Source organism: Asparagus officinalis, chromosome 6 (genome assembly GCF_001876935.1).
Source record: "Asparagus officinalis chromosome 6, Aspof.V1, whole genome shotgun sequence".
Lineage (NCBI taxonomy): Eukaryota > Viridiplantae > Streptophyta > Magnoliopsida > Asparagales > Asparagaceae > Asparagus > Asparagus officinalis.
In genome coordinates, this window is record NC_033799.1 from 30,503,151 (window position 1) to 30,521,112 (window position 17,962).

At 35.2% G+C, this 17,962-nt stretch overlaps 1 protein-coding gene across 1 annotated transcript; it reads left to right on the top strand.

Moving 5' to 3' along the window:
- Positions 428 to 17,445, top strand: LOC109845594 (gamma-tubulin complex component 4). The gene is made up of 16 exons (XM_020414866.1): positions 428 to 768; positions 908 to 1,196; positions 2,296 to 2,432; positions 3,499 to 3,597; positions 5,027 to 5,147; positions 7,068 to 7,340; positions 7,514 to 7,594; positions 7,684 to 7,767; positions 8,372 to 8,458; positions 9,865 to 9,920; positions 10,047 to 10,247; positions 10,416 to 10,641; positions 11,588 to 11,676; positions 13,169 to 13,322; positions 16,797 to 16,919; positions 17,007 to 17,445. The coding sequence occupies exons 1-16, from the start codon at positions 605 to 607 to the stop codon at positions 17,058 to 17,060; spliced, it is 2,238 nt and encodes a 745-aa protein (XP_020270455.1). The 5' UTR covers positions 428 to 604; the 3' UTR covers positions 17,061 to 17,445.

Sequence of the window (17,962 nt, forward strand, 5' to 3'; positions counted from 1 at the left end):
TTATATATGGCTTGAGCAGAACTACATATGTTGTACAGGGTATGCGAGGCAAAAGGTGAAGGAAACGAATCAGAAAGCTACATATGTATTGACCAGAATGAAGAAGGTTCAAAAGACTGTTTATATGTTTATGCCGCTTGCATCGTTGGTTTCTTTAAATGGGTGTAGACCCCTATTATTTTGGATGGACCTTTTTGGAAAGGACAGATACAAAGGCCATGGCTCCTGAGCGCCTAGCACTATCTCTCTCTTTTCAGTTAATTGGGGGGGCTGGGCCACATCCGCTTTTTTGTTTTGGGGCCTTGAAACATTTTTCCCTAAAAATATTTTTCAATCCACAAATAGTCATATTCAAAGTTTAATTTTTAATTTGCAGTTATATACCATAAAAGAGGATAAACAAAAGAGAAAGGGCTTTGCAGCCTTTATACTTTAAAAAAAGCGCAACGGGCCTCAGCCGGGGCCGATACCCGGCTCCACCACCCCTCGACGCGCCTCCTCTCCTCTCCGCACAGTCCACTAATTTAAAACCACGATCGACCGGCGGCCCTTTCGCCTAATCAAAAAAATCGCGAGCAAAATCGAGCTCGAGCTCGACACCGAAATGCTACACGAATTATTACTCGCCCTTTTGGGTTACACTGGGGACTTCGTGATCGACGCCAGGGAGCAATCCAAAACCCTAGGCATCTCCGATCATCAAATCGACGCCGACGAGCCCTCCTTCAAGCTCGCCGTGGATGTCTCCTTCGTCCAGCCATCAGAAAGGTACTAATTCCTTGTACTTAGCGATTTAAGATGAACTTGGTAGCTTAATCTCTGGGAAATTTCCATAGGTTGTACTTGCACAAAGCAAAAAAACGTTTTCTTTTCCCCAATTTATGGACATTATGTTTACACTTTTCAGGAGCGCGATCGAGAGGCTCGTATCATTAGGTTTCTATTATAGGGAACTCAACCGCTTTGCAACTGCAGCTCGCAATTTAACTTTGATACAGGTGGCGAAAAGTTCTGCTGCGCAGCAAACATCTGGTTCAACTGAGAAGCCCGGGAAATCGAGTGTTTATCGCAGGGCAATTGCGAATGGTATTGTTGAGATATTGTCGGTTTATAAGGCAGCCGTTCTGCAAGTTGAGCAGAATTTGTTATCGGATCCCCTGCCCATTCTTTCTAGCATCACTGGAGGATTGAACAAGGTTTGTGAACTCCTAATTCCCATATAGTATATACTCAACACCAAAGTCGAGGGGTTTTGGTGTTACCTGTTTACGTTCATGCTTTCAAGTTGATTGGTCTTTTTTCACCATTGTCAAGAAGAGGAATTTATTAGTTGGAAGAAAAAAACAATGAGGAGTTTCACTTTTAAGTTCATTGTTGCAATTTGTTAGCGACGTTTTAAGTGCAAGAGCTTGAGGAGGAGAAGAAAAATAGTTTGTGATAAACAACAACAGCCTTAGTCAAAGGCGACAGCTGCAACAATGTCAGTTGGAGGGAGTGGTAAAAGTATCCCAAACAAAGATACCGATAACAATAACATGAGGCAAAGGCAGTGATACGAAGAAAAAGAAGATGTGATTGAAGTAGAGGAGAAAGAGGAGGAAAAACAAAACATTAATAAAAAATTTTCTGCACAAAAACTTAATTGAACACACCCATTTTAGCTTTTGGATATTCATTCATCATTAGTGTCAATTACAGAAGTTGGTTAGTGTGAAGGAGATGCACAGAGGAGTGACAGAGACAAGAGCGTGAGTTTCCCGAGTGGGGAGGAGATATAGGGAAAAGAAGGGGGTTTATGGAGACTGATGGTTCCATGGATTATGGTATAAACCCTACTTTATTGTGTTAAACTGGCTTATCGCCTTGCATTTAATATTGGTTTTCTTTCTACGTGCTAAGTAATCAAAGCGGGATTCGCAATCAGACTTGAAAATGCCTAGGCGCTCCAAGGCATTACTTGGGGTGCCTATTAGGCGTCAGTTTGGGTGCCACATTCACCCAGGTGGGCACTTTTTACAACATTGAGAATATGGATGAAAATGGTTTTCGTTTACTCTTAACTTAATTACATATTTTTTAATGCTTCTGAATAAGATAAACCGTGCCCTCTTCATTGAACTGGCTGATATTCTTCACAATATTTGTGATATTACATAAGTTCGATATCCAAGCCTTTTTCACTTTACATGTATCAATTACCTAATCATCTCTTATATGGTAGAAGCACCAAGAGCATCATATATCGTTTAGGTTGTCTTCTCAAGTTTTCAACATCATAAACCGTCTTTCTTTCAGTTTGATATTCTCTTGCCTCCACTATACGAGCTCATAATGGAAGTTGAACGTGAAGATATTAGAGGAGGACAACTTCTAAACCTTCTACATAAACGATGCCATTGTGGGATACCTGAGTTGCAAGCATGCATCCAAAGGTACACATGTATTAGTCTATATTATGTTAGTTATTCTCTCACATATGGTTATGGTTTCTACTTGTGCCATGCACATGGGTTTCTATTTTATAGAAAACTAACCTTCTATTATTTTTATGTTTGAGGATAAATATCTTTTGATTCATCGATATTATTAATTAAAAAAATGTTATGTGAGCTTGAGTTTGCTTAAGTTGTTGTTCACATGTAGCTACTCCAAAGGCCTGTAACCATTCTAATTGAGAAATTTTGTGTTATATGTCAGCTTGAGTTTGCTTGTGGTTGTTTTAAACGAGCTAAAGAAATACAGTGGTCAATCATGTTTAAGTCAAAGAATTGTCATGTCCTAAGTTGGAAGCTACAGCCTCAACTTGCACTTGCTGCAGAGGAGAAAAACTTCACAGCAGTGTATTTGATATGCCTTCCTTTATCTAGGAAAAGAGCCATGTAATAAAATTTGCTTTAGCAAGATGGTTACAAGAAAATTTAGAAGATCTTCAGGTGTGATACACAATAATTTGAAATTGAGAATGTAGGCAAACACATGATGAGAATCAGTGTTATTTAGAAGAGCTGTGTCTATACAACTCTATTAGTCATAAGATAAAAATTACTTCATTTGCCAGATTGGAAAAAAAAGGGAGTGTATAGATTTATATGGTGAGGTAAACATGTATAAGTCCTGATATTGAAATTCAAGGTGATTGAAACTTCCCTTTTATTAGATTTCTTCACCTAGTTGTTTAATTCCAACTTCTGCGAATCAGAATTCTGATGCTTGTCATGTCTGTGCAGCCGAACTAAATTATGGAATACATGTAACAAGCTTGCTAATGATGAAGGATCCATTCATCTTTGTGATTTCTAGCAAATTTGTTTGTGTTATAATGTTACATGTATTCTTCAAAGTTCTGTAGGTTTTGTTTGCCATCTTTATCTAGGAGAAATGTCATGATAGCTTTTTAATGAATTTTTGTCAGAAACAGTTCGTGTGCAGTTTTTCTGTATAAAATTTGAAGGTTGGTAGTAAATTTTATGTTCTTTTGCTGAATTTTCCAAAGCATAGGCTCCTCTGGCATGGTCATCAAGTCCTTTACAACCAGCTTGCATCTTGGATGGTTTATGGAATTCTTCAAGATCAGCATGGGGAGTTCTTCATTAGGAGGTATATTTAATTGCAGAGAAGTTAAATTGGAGAACAGATTTGTTTCTGAATCATTTGGCAGGCTAACAATGTAAATGTATTTGATGTTTTGAATTGTTACTCTCTATGAACAGTTGCCATTTGTTGGTTGCACCTATGACACGGTCATACATGCCCTTTAAAGGTCGAAAAACTTTTAAATTATTTTGTGATGTCCAACACTCTAGCAACCAATACTCAAGTTTTTATATGTCAGATGTCGGGTTCATGTTGAATGGCTAAAATCTATGTCAGATAGCGAAAATTAGGGATATGTCAGGGGATATGTACTAAATATTGGATTGTCATATATCGGGTGGTGTGCATATGTATAATACAATGTCCTAAATGTATTTTAAGCATTCTTAATTAATTCTATAGTCTAAGCATACTTAATAAATTCTATAGATTGAGATAGAGACTGGAGAGGGAGAGGGGGAGAGAGAGAGAGAGAGAGAGAGAGGCAGGCCTAGAAGCCCTAGTTTCCTTCGAAGGCCTAGTTTTCCATGAATTAGAGAGATAGAGGGCTTGAGCGTGAGAGAGACATCAAAGCCTTGGAGGAATGTCAGAGTCTTGGAGGAACACTGGTGGAGAAGCCCCTTCAAAGAGAAAGGCAGAGGAATTGTCGATGATAAACGATTTGGCAAAAATAAACCCTAATCAGGCACCGCAGGATAGTTTTAAGTGTTTTAAGTTAGTTATTAGGTTGGGTCAGGTTATGAAACCAATTGAAAAACCATAACCCAATAATGCAAAAGCAAAAAACCCTCATATTAGGTGCAATTTCAGACCCAAAATTGCTCCCAATGTGTCCAACTTTACTCGACATGTCCCTGATATGAAGCCCAAAACAACATATGCTATCAAAAGTGTCAAGTCGTGGCTGTTTGGCATCCAATCCGCATGTTGGCCGCCATGTCCGACATGGCCGCTGACATTTAAAACACCGACAATATTAAGAGCAATGGTTTTTGAAAAGCAGGATGAGAATCAGTCGATGGTAGTGGTTGAGAGTAGCACGTGTGGATCAACCAATACTTAACCAACTTTATTGGTTATGTAAGGTCATACATGCCCTTTAGATATGCAGGTTAGTTTTCTTGCTTTTTTTAAAATCCACTTTCTTAACTAACTATAGCAGCCTCTTAAGTAAATTTTATCACCAAATAAGATCCACTATAAGATTTGCTTTCACTTATATTGTAGCCATTTAGTAGACTTGATGACAGAAATCAATATGTACTATGTAGCCATGAAATGGATGAAATAGGCCATCTGCTTTCTTGGCCAAATTTTATTTTCTTTATATTTCAAGTAAGTCCTGTTGTGCTTTGTACTGGAAGTATCGACCTGCTTGTTTCCCTAACTCATCCCAGGATTACCTTAAAACATTGTTTATGTTATTTTGCAGACAAGATGATGGGGACTTAGAGAGTGAATCATCTCATCCAGATTCAATTGAAAATTTGATGCATAAATCATCTGAAGATCCATCTCTCTCTGACTGGCACCTGGGATTTCATATATATTTGGTATACTTCTGCTCTCTGACATCATTTCCGTATTAAGTGTCTGCATTAGTCTAGGTGATCATTTTTCTATGCATGTGTGCTTTACTTTTTAGATGATTCTGTTCACTTGATAAAAGTGTGCAGGGTGAAATTTCCATTCCTGACTACTGACAATTAAGAATTGACAAATAAAAAAATTGACAATCAAGATCACATATTAATAGACAGCCTACATCTACAATACAGGAGAATGTGATGCTGAATACATCAACAATACTTCAGACTTGTTTATAAAAATATAAAAGAGCTTCACCATGACGATAGTCAACAAAACCTCAAATTCTTGTTTGTTCTAGTGTGTATCATTTGAGTTATAATAAATTTTATCCTCGCCCATCTTTCCGCTGTCCACGTGTTGCTGGAATTAATAGAGCAATAAAATCAAGAAAACACATCAGAGTGGATGGATATCGTTCTCAAAGAGCATATTAAGAAAGCATTCTCCTTGCTTTGAACGAGAATTGTAAGATATTTATAATGTCCCAAACAAAAACTTAATAATAATGTCATAAGTATACCTTAAATGTGGGGAACGAACACTAGAGTTGTCTCTCCACAGTTGATGTATAAATTTAAGAATTATGAAAAGATAAAATTTCATCGTTCTAGAAAATAAATAACAAGCTATTTTGATTTGAAAAGCTTAGCATAAAGTTAAAGTATAAGTGTTGAGAAGTATGAAGTTGCGTCTATTAAGAAAAGGCTAAAAACTAACTCTAAATACAATAACGAGCTCATCAATCAATTTGGTGCCGTTCCTTATATTTTTCGGGGGACCAGACTTGAGGATTTTGAGAGTGCACCGCCCCAGTACTCACTAACTGGCATGCAGTATTAGGGGATTATAGTGCATTGCTGCAAAGTCATTTGTTGAGCCAAATGAGGCCAGCACGAGAAAAGAAAAAAAGTAACAATGCTGTCTGCAAGGAAAAAGTTCATACTAAGGTGATTTTGTTTTCTTTAAGTGATATTTGTAGATAATTTCCACTATGTAGTTTCTGCCAAATAGGTAGGTGCAAATTGGTGCCTGCGCTAGGTTGTAGATATTGCAGACCTTGGCTATCCTCCTTCCTTCAACTTTTTCTTTCTCCAACATAGCAAGATCATTTTGATGCTTATAGTTGATGCTGATTATGTATTTTTTTGTGTCATCTATATTCCTAATAAAGGACTATTTTGGAGGTTTGCATGAACTTTTTCTTGACCACCAATTGGCCCTCTAAGATTTGCAGCAATCTGTCTCGTGTGTAGAGTTCTCATGGTTCAGAATTGCCATGAATTTAAAGGATTGGCATCAGGTCAAAATAGATCAAGATTTTCCATGGGAACTTGTGATCTATAGCCAAACCTGGTTTCATTGGAAATGGCCTCGCTTTATGATGATGTGTAGTATTACATTGTTCAAATTCTCAGTGAGATCATTTGAATTGAAGTAATGTTAAGATCCATCTCTGAATCATCTTCACTGCATATTTGCTTGCAAGATTTATCTTATATGGCATACATGTAAAGATCATGTATAGGATTTCTTTTAACCCTTTGAACAAAAGCCGTATTCTGATATTAAGTCTATTTGGAACCTGCAATAAGTTCGACCCTTCACTTCACCAGAGACCAGAATCCACTAGCCATGTTTCTTTTTCTATTTATGCTATAAGATGCAAAGTTATTTTATCTGCACATTTCGGAGGAGCAAATTTTATTTGCTCTCAAAAGAAAAGAAGAGAAAGGAGGAGTAATGAGCTGAATATTAAGCTAAATATATTGCAATTATTAACCAAGATGCATGTTTATCTTCTGATATTATTACTTATTGACGAAACTAACCCTTTTAGTTTTAATGGATTACCAATTTACCTATCATTACTTCAATCCATACAGGACATGCTACCTGAGTATATACATATGCGTGTTGCTGAATCAATTCTTTTTGCTGGCAAAGCAGTAAGAGTCCTTCGGAATCCTAGTTTTTCATTCAGATTGCAGGAGTCATTTATTCACCAGCCAATTCTCAGAGTATCTCAAAAAGGCCAAGGTTTCTGTGGTGGCCTTACTCCCCAGAACGAGCTGCTTAAGGAAATGAATCTAATTGCAGAAGAACTCCTTCCACAATCTGAAGCTAATAAGATCGAGATAATGCTTCAAGAATTAAAGGTCTTCTATATATTTTGAAAATGTTTTTCTGTTACGTTGGTAGTCAATATTTCATATGTCTATAATAGGTACAATTTCCATCATGTTTGTTAGATCTATATATTATGCTAATTTTGACATGTATTATTTCATTTTCTCATGATAAATAACTGTAATTTCTTTCATTTGTGCAGAAATCAACTGAATTCCACAAAAGGTTGTTTGAATCTTCTGTTAATTCAATTCGTACAATTGCAGCAAATCATCTGTGGCAGGTGATGTTGCTCTCAAGCTTGATCAAGCTTGATTGATCTGTTATTCTTGAACTATCAGCTTATTTATTCTTTTATATTCTTTATAACAGCTTGTAGTTATACGTGCTGATTTGAATGGCCACTTGAAGGCATTCAAAGACTACTTTCTTTTAGCAAAAGGTGACTTTTTCCAGGTGTGGAATCCTTTCTGTTTACTTTATGAAGTTAACATTTATGTTTTCACAATGCGAATGAAATATCGAGGAACTTTTTTTTATCTTATCTTTTTTTCTCCGTAACTTCTAAGGGTGCCTCAGAAAGTCTTCTTCTTTTAATTTTTGAGATTTTATGTGTATAGCTGTCCCCGGTCCCTCCTTATTTTGCATATTACTGAAACTCTGTGTTTTTGCAGTATGTTGCAATTATAAACTTACATTTAGCAAATAACTAAAATAATTAAATTATATAAATTACCAGATGTTATATTTTATGTATAATTACTGTCAACATGCTTATTGGACCGTATCTTTATTTATAAAATCGCTAAGTTCTCTGTATGCTTGCAGTTGACACGCATATTTAACTAGATTGAGTAGTTGATAGTGGATTTAGTTTGATATAAGTGTTGTACAATTGTGTTTGCCTCACCTCCTACCGAAAAATCTTACATCCTGTTCTGGAACAACTATTTAACTAGATTGAGTAGTTGATAGTGGATTTTTTTGATCTATGTGTAGTGCAATTGTGTTTGCCTCACTTCCTACCATAAAATCTTACATCCTGTTTTGCAACAACTAGTGTTTTCTTGAGGAGAGCCGTCAATTGATGCGTCTACCTCCACGTCAGTCAACTGCGGAAGCAGATCTTATGGTACCATTTCAGTTGGTAAGTTTGCAATTACTGTTTTTTTAAGTTATATTATAAGTGCAATTACTTCTCTTATGTTCTGATTGAGGCTTGTTAATGATGTTATGAACGGCTTAAATTCAGTTACGTATCTACACGTACATGTTTATGCTGATATGTTTATGACTCCATGCCTTCACGGTATTTGTCTAGTTTTGAATCAATCACTGTTTGGTCATATCTTTCGTTATATTATACAGTCATATTTCTCCGTTCATATTGCAATGTGTAGATTACTGTTTTCCATAGTTTAACTTGACTTCTACAAATTAGAGTTGGAGGAAATTATGGATATAGATACCCTTGAAGCACTTGCTGATTGGGCAAACAAGTTAAGATAGTACTACAAGGACTCATAAGGGCAGTATTTAGGAAGTTGTTAAATTATGACTCATCTAGTGGGATGCTTAGAAGGTATAAAGCGCCAAGATCGTTTAATTTTATATGAAATAGGAGTACTGGTTCCACTAACAGATTCAGCAAAAACTGCAACTAAATTAACGGTCAGATGATAATTCAATAGCAATGTGTAAGGTTCTGGTTTTCTGTGAGCACATAGAAAGCAACAAAATATAATTTAAGTTTGGCAATCAGGGAAAACCATCTCATCGTCGTCCTTGTTGTCAGTTAATCCTTTTCCCAACAAAGTGAGGTCGGGTTATGGACCAAAGCACCATGGTTAAGTATTTATGACATGTTATGAACTTGTCATCAACCCTCTCTAATTAGTGCTAATGTTAGGCCAAGAAAAATGTGTAAAACTAAACATATCTTTATGTTAAAATATACATTTATCTATAGATATTTCTCCATGTTCATCTATATATAAGTGAACAGCAATCAAGACAAGTAATTTCATAATTAGAGAATCACCATAATGCTAAACTGACAATTGGCATCTAAATTCTCCTATATTGGAAAAAAAGTTCTAGAATAGGGGAAAGGTGGGTCTTCTTTGCCAATTACTTGGCATTACCTTTTTGCCTTCAGGCCTTGATCCATGATGTTCAAAGTGAAAGACCATAATGCAAAATTGCCTGTCACTTAACATTATCATATTATTTCCATGTCCTAGTCATCAAGAAGCTAGAAATAATCTCTCTAGATCGTTTATGTTCCACAAACTGTTATCCTATTACTTCTTCATTTTTAACAAGTAATCCCTGCTTTAATATTTCTTCGATGATTGCTTTCTTTCCTACCAAGAACTAAATTAATTTTAAACTGTCTATCTGATTATGGGTCAACATGCATATATCTTTTCGTTGTGATTAATTCTTCTGTGTAGTCAACTCAGATGTGATTTTTCGCTTAAATTTGAAAAAAGAAAAAAAATAAGTAAAATGGAAACATTAAAATCTCATCACAAACATTATGTGGTGCAGGCAGCACTGAAGACTATAGGTGATGAGGACAAGTACTTTTCAAGAGTGTTACTCAGGTTGGTACCTTTTTAAGGACTGATTATTCTTTTAAATTATCAATCAGCATTCCAAAAATTATTTGTAATTTCATATTACTTTGTTACTTTTTTCATTAAATGCTAAATAACTTCTCTCTTTTTTAGAATGCCTTCGTTCGGAATTAATGTCACAAATTCCCAGACAGAGATACAAAAGAAGAAGGGCAATATTGATGGAAATTTGGGTATGTTTTCATATGGAACAGCTTCCTCAGAAATGTCACTTGATGGTTGGGATGGTATTGCTCTTGAATATTCCATTGATTGGCCCTTGCAGCTCTTCTTTACTCAGGAGGTCCTTTCAAAGTAAGTTCGGTAGTAGCTTTCTTTTGAAATGTACAGTTGTTGGAATATGCTCAGACTTGCGTTATGTGTGATTTTCACTATTAGAATTTGATTGATGTTTTCATAGAGTTAGTTGTGCATCTGTTGCTTTCGTGCCTCTCATGTATGAAAACAGCGATCCTGATTCAGGTACCGCAAGGTTTTCCAATATTTGATCAGGCTTAAACGAACACAAATGGAATTGGAGAAATCATGGGCTGCAGTAATGCATCAAGATCATACCGACTTTGCTAACCGTCGAAAAGATCGAAGCAATTCCTTGTCCCAACATCAACGCCGCCAACGCTTCAGACCAATGTGGCGAGTTAGGGAGCATATGACTTTCTTGATCAGAAACTTGCAGTTTTACATTCAGGTGGTGCCCACAATATGGCTGTTTCTTTCTTATACATTTGCACCATTTATTTGAAATTTTATTCAATGGCTATTCCTCCTCCCTCTTCACCAAACACTGACACCCAAAGAGAAAAAAGATGTTAACTGCAGTATGAGTGATAGCTTTTTCTACCTTTCTTCATTTCTAACTCTTAGAAATAAATTTCTACAAATGGAAGCATTACATGTATTTTACAAGATTAAAGTTAAACTTAATAATTTGAGACAGAGACTATCAGCTACAGTGACTCATGCTACCTCACAAGTTTTATATGCAAGTAACTTTTTCTTACAGATGAACATGTTCACACGCACACACACTTGACACAGATGCCATAAATATTTCAAATGTGTAATTTTCTCCAACAAAATGCATGTATTTTGGTTGCATCCCTATGTTATTAGGAACCTCCCTCATTATATCCTTTTAAGTCTAAATACATGACGCCATGCCTTTCCAATCGATACCTCTGGCTTTGCAAAGTTGACATTGTTTGAGAAGGTAATTGTATGCTTTCCTTCCAAATTAAGTAATATGAAGACTGATCCGTCATCTTACTTCGATAATTCTGCATGGGAAGATCGATCACTGGATAAATTTGTTTTTAGTTAGTTCATTTTGCTGGGTCATAAGATTTCATTTTGTGGTAGGTTTGGTTTTTATTGGGTAAATCGTGTTTGTGGTAGGTAAATCTCCTCGTAGGAGATGATTAGTTAACGTCCATACTTGCCTGGCATGAACCAGGGTCATCTTGGATGCAATGAAATTATTGGAGTTCATAGCGGTTCGATTATGTATATCATGAATCATGCACATCTGTGTTTATTATTTGCGTACTATGCTAAACTATGAGTTTCTGGAAATGGGAACTAGACAACATAATTTAATATTACTTTAGCTTATATGGATTTTATTGATTTTGCAGGTTGATGTTATTGAATCTCAATGGAATGTTTTGCAAGTCCATGTGCAGAATTCACATGATTTTACTGAGCTAGTGGCCTTCCATCAAGAGTATGCTAGAAGTCCCTTCATAAACTACATCCTTTTTGTTTTCTTGTTTTAGTTGATATATTATACAAATGGAATATGGACAGATGTTTATCTTGTTTGTCTTGGGTGTCGAAATTGGGCTGTTCAGGTTCTTGGCAGGTCAGTTTTGACCCACCCACTCAAGGCATACCTGAACCAAACTGATTAAAATCGGCCCAGGAGGTCTGATCCTAACCTAACCGTATACAAACTAACCCAGTTTTCAGCTGACTTGGCTTTAAAAAATATGTAACATGCCTGAACAATGAGTCAAACTCTTGCCAAAACGTACAGATACAACTGTGAATGCCCTAACCATCTAGAAAAAATTGGTTTTATGTTGAATGATAGAGTCGTCATACTCAATGTTTTAAAAAGCATCCGCCTAGCCCGTCTAAGCATCCTCCTAGACCGCCTAGCCCGTCTAAGCATCCTCCTAGACCTAAGCAGTACCTAGAGTGCCACCTAGGTTTTGGAGGTGTCTAGGGGAGCATGGGCCACTTACGTGGACTGCAACCTTTAGGCCTTGATCGTGATTTCCTCCATTGCAGCCTCCATGCCCTCCAACCTTATCCAAACTCCTCCGATCTCCAACTACAAACTCCTCCCCTACCATATCCAACCTTTAACAAAACCTCCACAGCCACTTAAATGAAGAAAGAAATCTAGCTAGGCAATAGTCCGGCGCCTATGCTTTCTATAACCTTGACATTTATTATAAATTATTGTAATTAAAAAATAAAAAAATAGGAAAACTGCCTAGGCCCCGCATAGGCTCTAGGCATCGGGTCCAAAGCCTACTTTGATCATACTTGCATACTGTACTAGAGTTTTTAACAAAACTTCCAGTGAGAAGATAAAATCACTAGCTACTGGACTCACATTCACCTTTGAAACATAAATATGATAGGAACGAATAGCTGCATCACCAATCCAAGATGCATGTATTGGACAAGAAAAAAAAAGGAAGTAGGATATATCTAACTTGATTTTCAAATTGTTTTAGGATTTCCTTATCAATGTGATTCCTTTCATCATTAATGTATTGCTGTTTAGTGGGCTTCTTTTATTGAAATATTCATCTCCAAACATACATAACAAGGATCTAATCTGTTCAAGCAAAATTATGAGGTTATGTGCAGGTGTTGCTAAACTTTATTAAAAAGTAAACACTCATGTTTGCAGTGCATTACATGGACAAATATTTGTAAATACTTTAAAAACAGGTTCACATTTTTTACATTGCTTCTTATCGCCATACAAATTATCTAAACCACGCATTCTTTTAGCCGTTATTTGCGATAGAAAAGTCACTACGTCAAAGGTGTACAATTTATATCCAGTATTACCATTCTTTTAAGCATTTTATAAAAAAATTAAAAATAAAAACATTTCTCTATTTCTTTTGATCTTCTCAATAAACTGTATATACATCGGTATTTTGCAATATTCTGACACTTGGTATTGTTTGCAGATACTTGTCTGCTTTGATCTCGCAGTCGTTTCTGGATATTGGGTCTGTCTCTAGAATACTTGATAGCATCATGAAACTATGTCTGCAGTTCTGCTGGAATATTGAAAATTATGAAAGCAATCCAAAGTTATCAGAACTGGAACATATCACTGAGGTACTGTCTAAATAAAATCACTGTTATATTTTGAAATCTATGGTTGCATAAGTTAGCTGTCTTAATATCAAGTATATGTTAAGTTTGCTAGCAGTGTGATTACATGCACATATAGTGTGTGTAGTTTGTTTTCTACAATAATTGTCTAAAACCACTCATTAAAGGGGAGTAAAATAATTAATCAATTCTTGTGATCTTCTAGAATATCTTTTTGGGGAAAATAATATTCATCACTATCTCACTTCTTATATTGAAATATATCTGAACTTACATAATTTTGTACATCTCGGTATTTGTAAAGCCTTTTGCAATAGAACATAGCTTTTTATGTACAAATGAAAGTAAGTAAATATCTAAATCATATAATGCAAATAAAGTAGTACATGGGCAACGTAATTTATGCGTCCAAGAAAATTGAAGGAAAAGTAGAACATATATTGCATACTTGAGGACACATTTAATAAGTGCCAGACATCTATCAAAGGAGAGTCCAAAGAACCGCTAGTATCAAACAAGGATGTCATTGGGTATGATACCGCTGTAACTTAGCATGCTACTCAAGTCTTGATTAAGTGACATAATACTGCTGCCTATGCTTCCTGGATTTATCATTATTGGACACTTTGTCACTAGTTGTATTGTTTCTAGGGTCGTATATGTATCTAAATTCTTGATAATTTCAGAGGAATTGCCTGCATCATTTAAGTTAAACAGAGATGGTCCAATACTTTTTGAAACATGAATTACATCCTCCACAGTGAGTTTGCACCCTCATCAACTGTCATGCCATAAATCACATTGACAACAATGCTATTTGTGCTCCCAAGATAATTACCCATCTTTTATTTCTAAAAGTAGCATGGAGACATGATTAACTGGCTTATTTGTCAAAATTATTTTCTTATTGTTCACTTACTATTCTCCAGATATAACTAACCATTGATTGCCTGATAGCTGCTTATTTTTCACTAGTATGGTGCACGAGCGTTGCACGTGTACAACTCTTAAGGGAAATATTATGAGGTTATTTTCTCATTTGAGAAGGGTCAGTATAAGTCCATAATGAATTTTTATTTAAGATTTCTATCTCACATAGACTATCTAACATGGAGAATAGAGTAAAGCTTGCAGTGAAAACGTTTTGCCCATAGCCTTGGTTATACAACTGAAATAACCAAGTAGCATCATGATATTTGGCCTATTTTATTTCAGTTATGGAGATTAACTTGACATAAAATTTGTTGGAAGCTCCATTGAGGATTTCGAACACAGCCAGTGGTTCTTCGCAGACAATATGAAGATGAAATTATTGAAGGGCCAAATTAAAGTAATTTAGGGGCTTTATGTATTAATTGATTGAAAAATAAGAAGGTTATTTTTAGCATTTGAAAATAACTCCATTATCATTGATTTGCAATATCTTGTAGTGGCCTTTTTTTTGTGAATTGCCATCCTTTTTTTTTCCCAACTAATAGACAGGGTCTTATTTAGATATTTAACTATTATACTTGTTGAATAAATACATTCATATATAAATAATTCACGTAATAATAGTAAATTATTTAGATATTTAACTATTATATTTGTTGAATAAATACATTTAAGTATACATAATCTTCCATCAATCCCAATTTACCAATCAAAATTAATGCATTAGAAATAAACAATAATAAAACAATCAATGGTTCATACACATGAGCTTCTTGTGTTTTGGGGGAGGACCTTCCGCTAGTTAACTGCAATAGAAATTTTTTTATTTAATTATTTATAAATCCAAATAATAATTTATTTAATTGTATTAATTAAAACTTATTATCTTTAGTTAAATAATTAAATGTGTACTGTAAAACAAATAAATAACTTTTGTACTATGTAAAATATTTTTTTTAATAAATTGCTCTTCACACTTAGTAAGTGCGCGCACGCACAAGCATTGCGTACATATGCATATAACTCAACCATTTTGATTTAGCAGTCCAAATCCAAAAATTTCAAACTATCAGCTCAAGTTCTAAATGAATTATCAAGTGACCAATGCGCTTGAAACATACAAATTCTCCAAGAAATATCTGATGATGAAAACAACTCAGAATTAGATACAAAATCTAAGATCACCCAAAACATTTCATACATCAAGATCATGCTCCAACACTAATTTAACTTTCCAACAAGCCGATCACCTCTAAATTAATTATTTTTTAAAAGAAAATTGTTTTCATTAATCATTCCCCTTTCTCCTTCCTCTCTTTAATGTTTACGCGAGAGAAGAGAATGTGCAAGGATTGTGGCAGCTCATGACGAAGGCCAGCAGAGGCGTTGATAGAGAGAGATTGATAGATTACCAAGCTTTGAGAGCAAGAACCTTGATTGTCTTTTGATAGAGAGAGATTGATAGATTACCAAGCTTTGAGAGCAAGAACCTTGATTGTCTTTTGATAGAGAGAGATTGATAGATTACTGAGCTTTGAGAGGATGGACCTTTATTGTCTGATTGAAGATTCAATGGATGGATATTACATGGGTTGAGTGATTTTGTAGGAGAATGATTGAAGAGAGGTTACAAGAATTTGATCGGTTGGAATTAGTTTTTGGTTAATAAGGGTATTAGTAGGATTAGTGGGGCTATGAAACTGATGATGTTTAATTAGCGGTTATGAAAACAATCATGTGCATTAAGCTATGAAAAATATGAGTGGAGGAAATTGATTCATGGTGAGAGTGAGTGAGGGAATTCGATTGGTTATTGATGGCGATTAATGGGTGAGATTAAGAGGTATTTTATACAAGAGATGTTATGGGTGAGTGCCTAAATGGAAAATTTATAGGTCATTAATTGTTAGCATATAAATGTGAAGAGGTTATGAGTGAGTGATTTTTATTGTTATTTTCATGCCTTTCTCCTTTTACCTATTTGCACCATCTAAAGTGTTAGCATAATTTTAGATTGGCTTGTAACGCAAGATGTTCATATAGACATGTAATAAGAACATGGAGCATATTATCAACAAAAATGGATATTTTCATCTCCAATATGTGAAGAACTCTTTATGTAATATGCAGATATTATTTGATAATTATATTCTATACTTATACTATTCAGTTATCATATAATATTTAGTGCCTAAATTAAACTATTTATCTTATTTTATATAAAATCAATATGAAAAAAAATTAATAACATTATATTTAATTATAAATATTAGTTTTTATGTTTATTTCAATAATGATGGTGCAATAAATAGAAGGAATTGAATGAAGAAAGATATGTGTGTTTGTGTATGTATACATGTATTTTATGTATGTATGCATGCGCTTTTATGTATGTATGAGTGTATGTGTATTAACATAAGTTGGAGGGTATTTTGGAGAGAAAATGTTTTAACATCCTACACACTTTTCATAATAGTAAAGTATAAGATTATCCATGGCTGCTTTTTTTTTATTTCACTACTTTAATGTTCTTTTGTGCCTCAGGAGTTCAACAAGAAATCAAATTCTTTGTACACCATACTTCGAAGTAGCCGCCTTGCTGGAAGTCAAAGAGCGCCTTTTCTTCGGCAGTTCCTCATGCGGCTGAATTTCAATTCCTTTTTTGAGGTGAATTATTGTTTAATTGCTGGAAAATGTTATGTTAAAGAGGAAATGAATTATGGCTTAACACTTTTTCTTTCCTTCGAATGATAGGCTACTGCACTAAATGTTGTCAGGCCACGCCCAATTATTGCAAGTCAACAATGATAAGAATGTCCTACGGAGATGCTCGGTTTATTGGGTTGGAAGCTTCTTGATTTCTGTTATGAAACCATCAATTGTTTCATCAAAGAAATTTCTGGAGCTGTCAGTGAGAAATTGAAATTTTGGTGCCTTGCTTTGTGAAGGATCACTTGTGCTTGACCTAGAACTTTTTTTTTTCCACTCCTTACTGGCGAGCAAAGATTGGAGATTTTCTGGCTGAAAAGATTAGTTAGGGTTGCTCAAGATTTGTAAAGTTAATCAGGGAAAAAGACCATGTTTATTGTGAAAGTAGAAATCGTTGTGTCATAATTTGTGTAAAACTTGGTTGCAATTGGTTGTATTTAAATATAGGATTCCCTTTTTTATATAAGAAAATAGCATTCCTTGATGATGATGCATATTGGTTGCAATTAGCTATGTGTACTGTGATTAATATGGCTTCAGGAGTACCTATAAATAAGGAGTGTTGCTACGGGGACCCAAAATATGGGACCAATGGAGGGGACAGGTGAGGTGTCCCCTCCCTATTGCATAATGAGTTGGTTGTGCTAACTCATTATGCAATAGGGAGGGGACACCTCACCTGTCCCCTCCATTGGTCCCATATTTTGGGTCCCCGTAGCAACACTCTAAATAATTGATCAATATCGGTGATCTTATTGTTTAGCATTGGCTGACTCTCTCTCATCATTTTAAAAGCTATAATTTAAGCTGCTAGTGGCGCGCTGTCTTAGAAACTGTTGGCAATTTTCGAACACATTAATTTATTAACTTTTTTTTTCAAACGCGAAATCTGTTTTCTTAGATATAACGAAATCTGGTCCAATTTTGTTTATATTTTAATCATTTGTTGCTGGGTGTAATCTATGAAGCTTGAAATGTTAAGAGGCGCCCAAAATTTGACC

What these genes read in the sequence shown, in the direction of transcription:
- LOC109845594 (XM_020414866.1), top strand. Translation starts at nt 605, where the DNA reads ATGCTACACGAATTATTACTCGCCCTTTTGGGTTACACTGGGGACTTC. An exon ending in TTGCAAGCATGCATCCAAAG is followed by an intron (nt 2,433 to 3,498) that starts GTACACATGTAT and finishes TCCAAAGCATAG; the next exon opens with GCTCCTCTGGCATGGTCATC. An exon ending in CTAGTGGCCTTCCATCAAGA is followed by an intron (nt 11,677 to 13,168) that starts GTATGCTAGAAG and finishes TATTGTTTGCAG; the next exon opens with ATACTTGTCTGCTTTGATCT.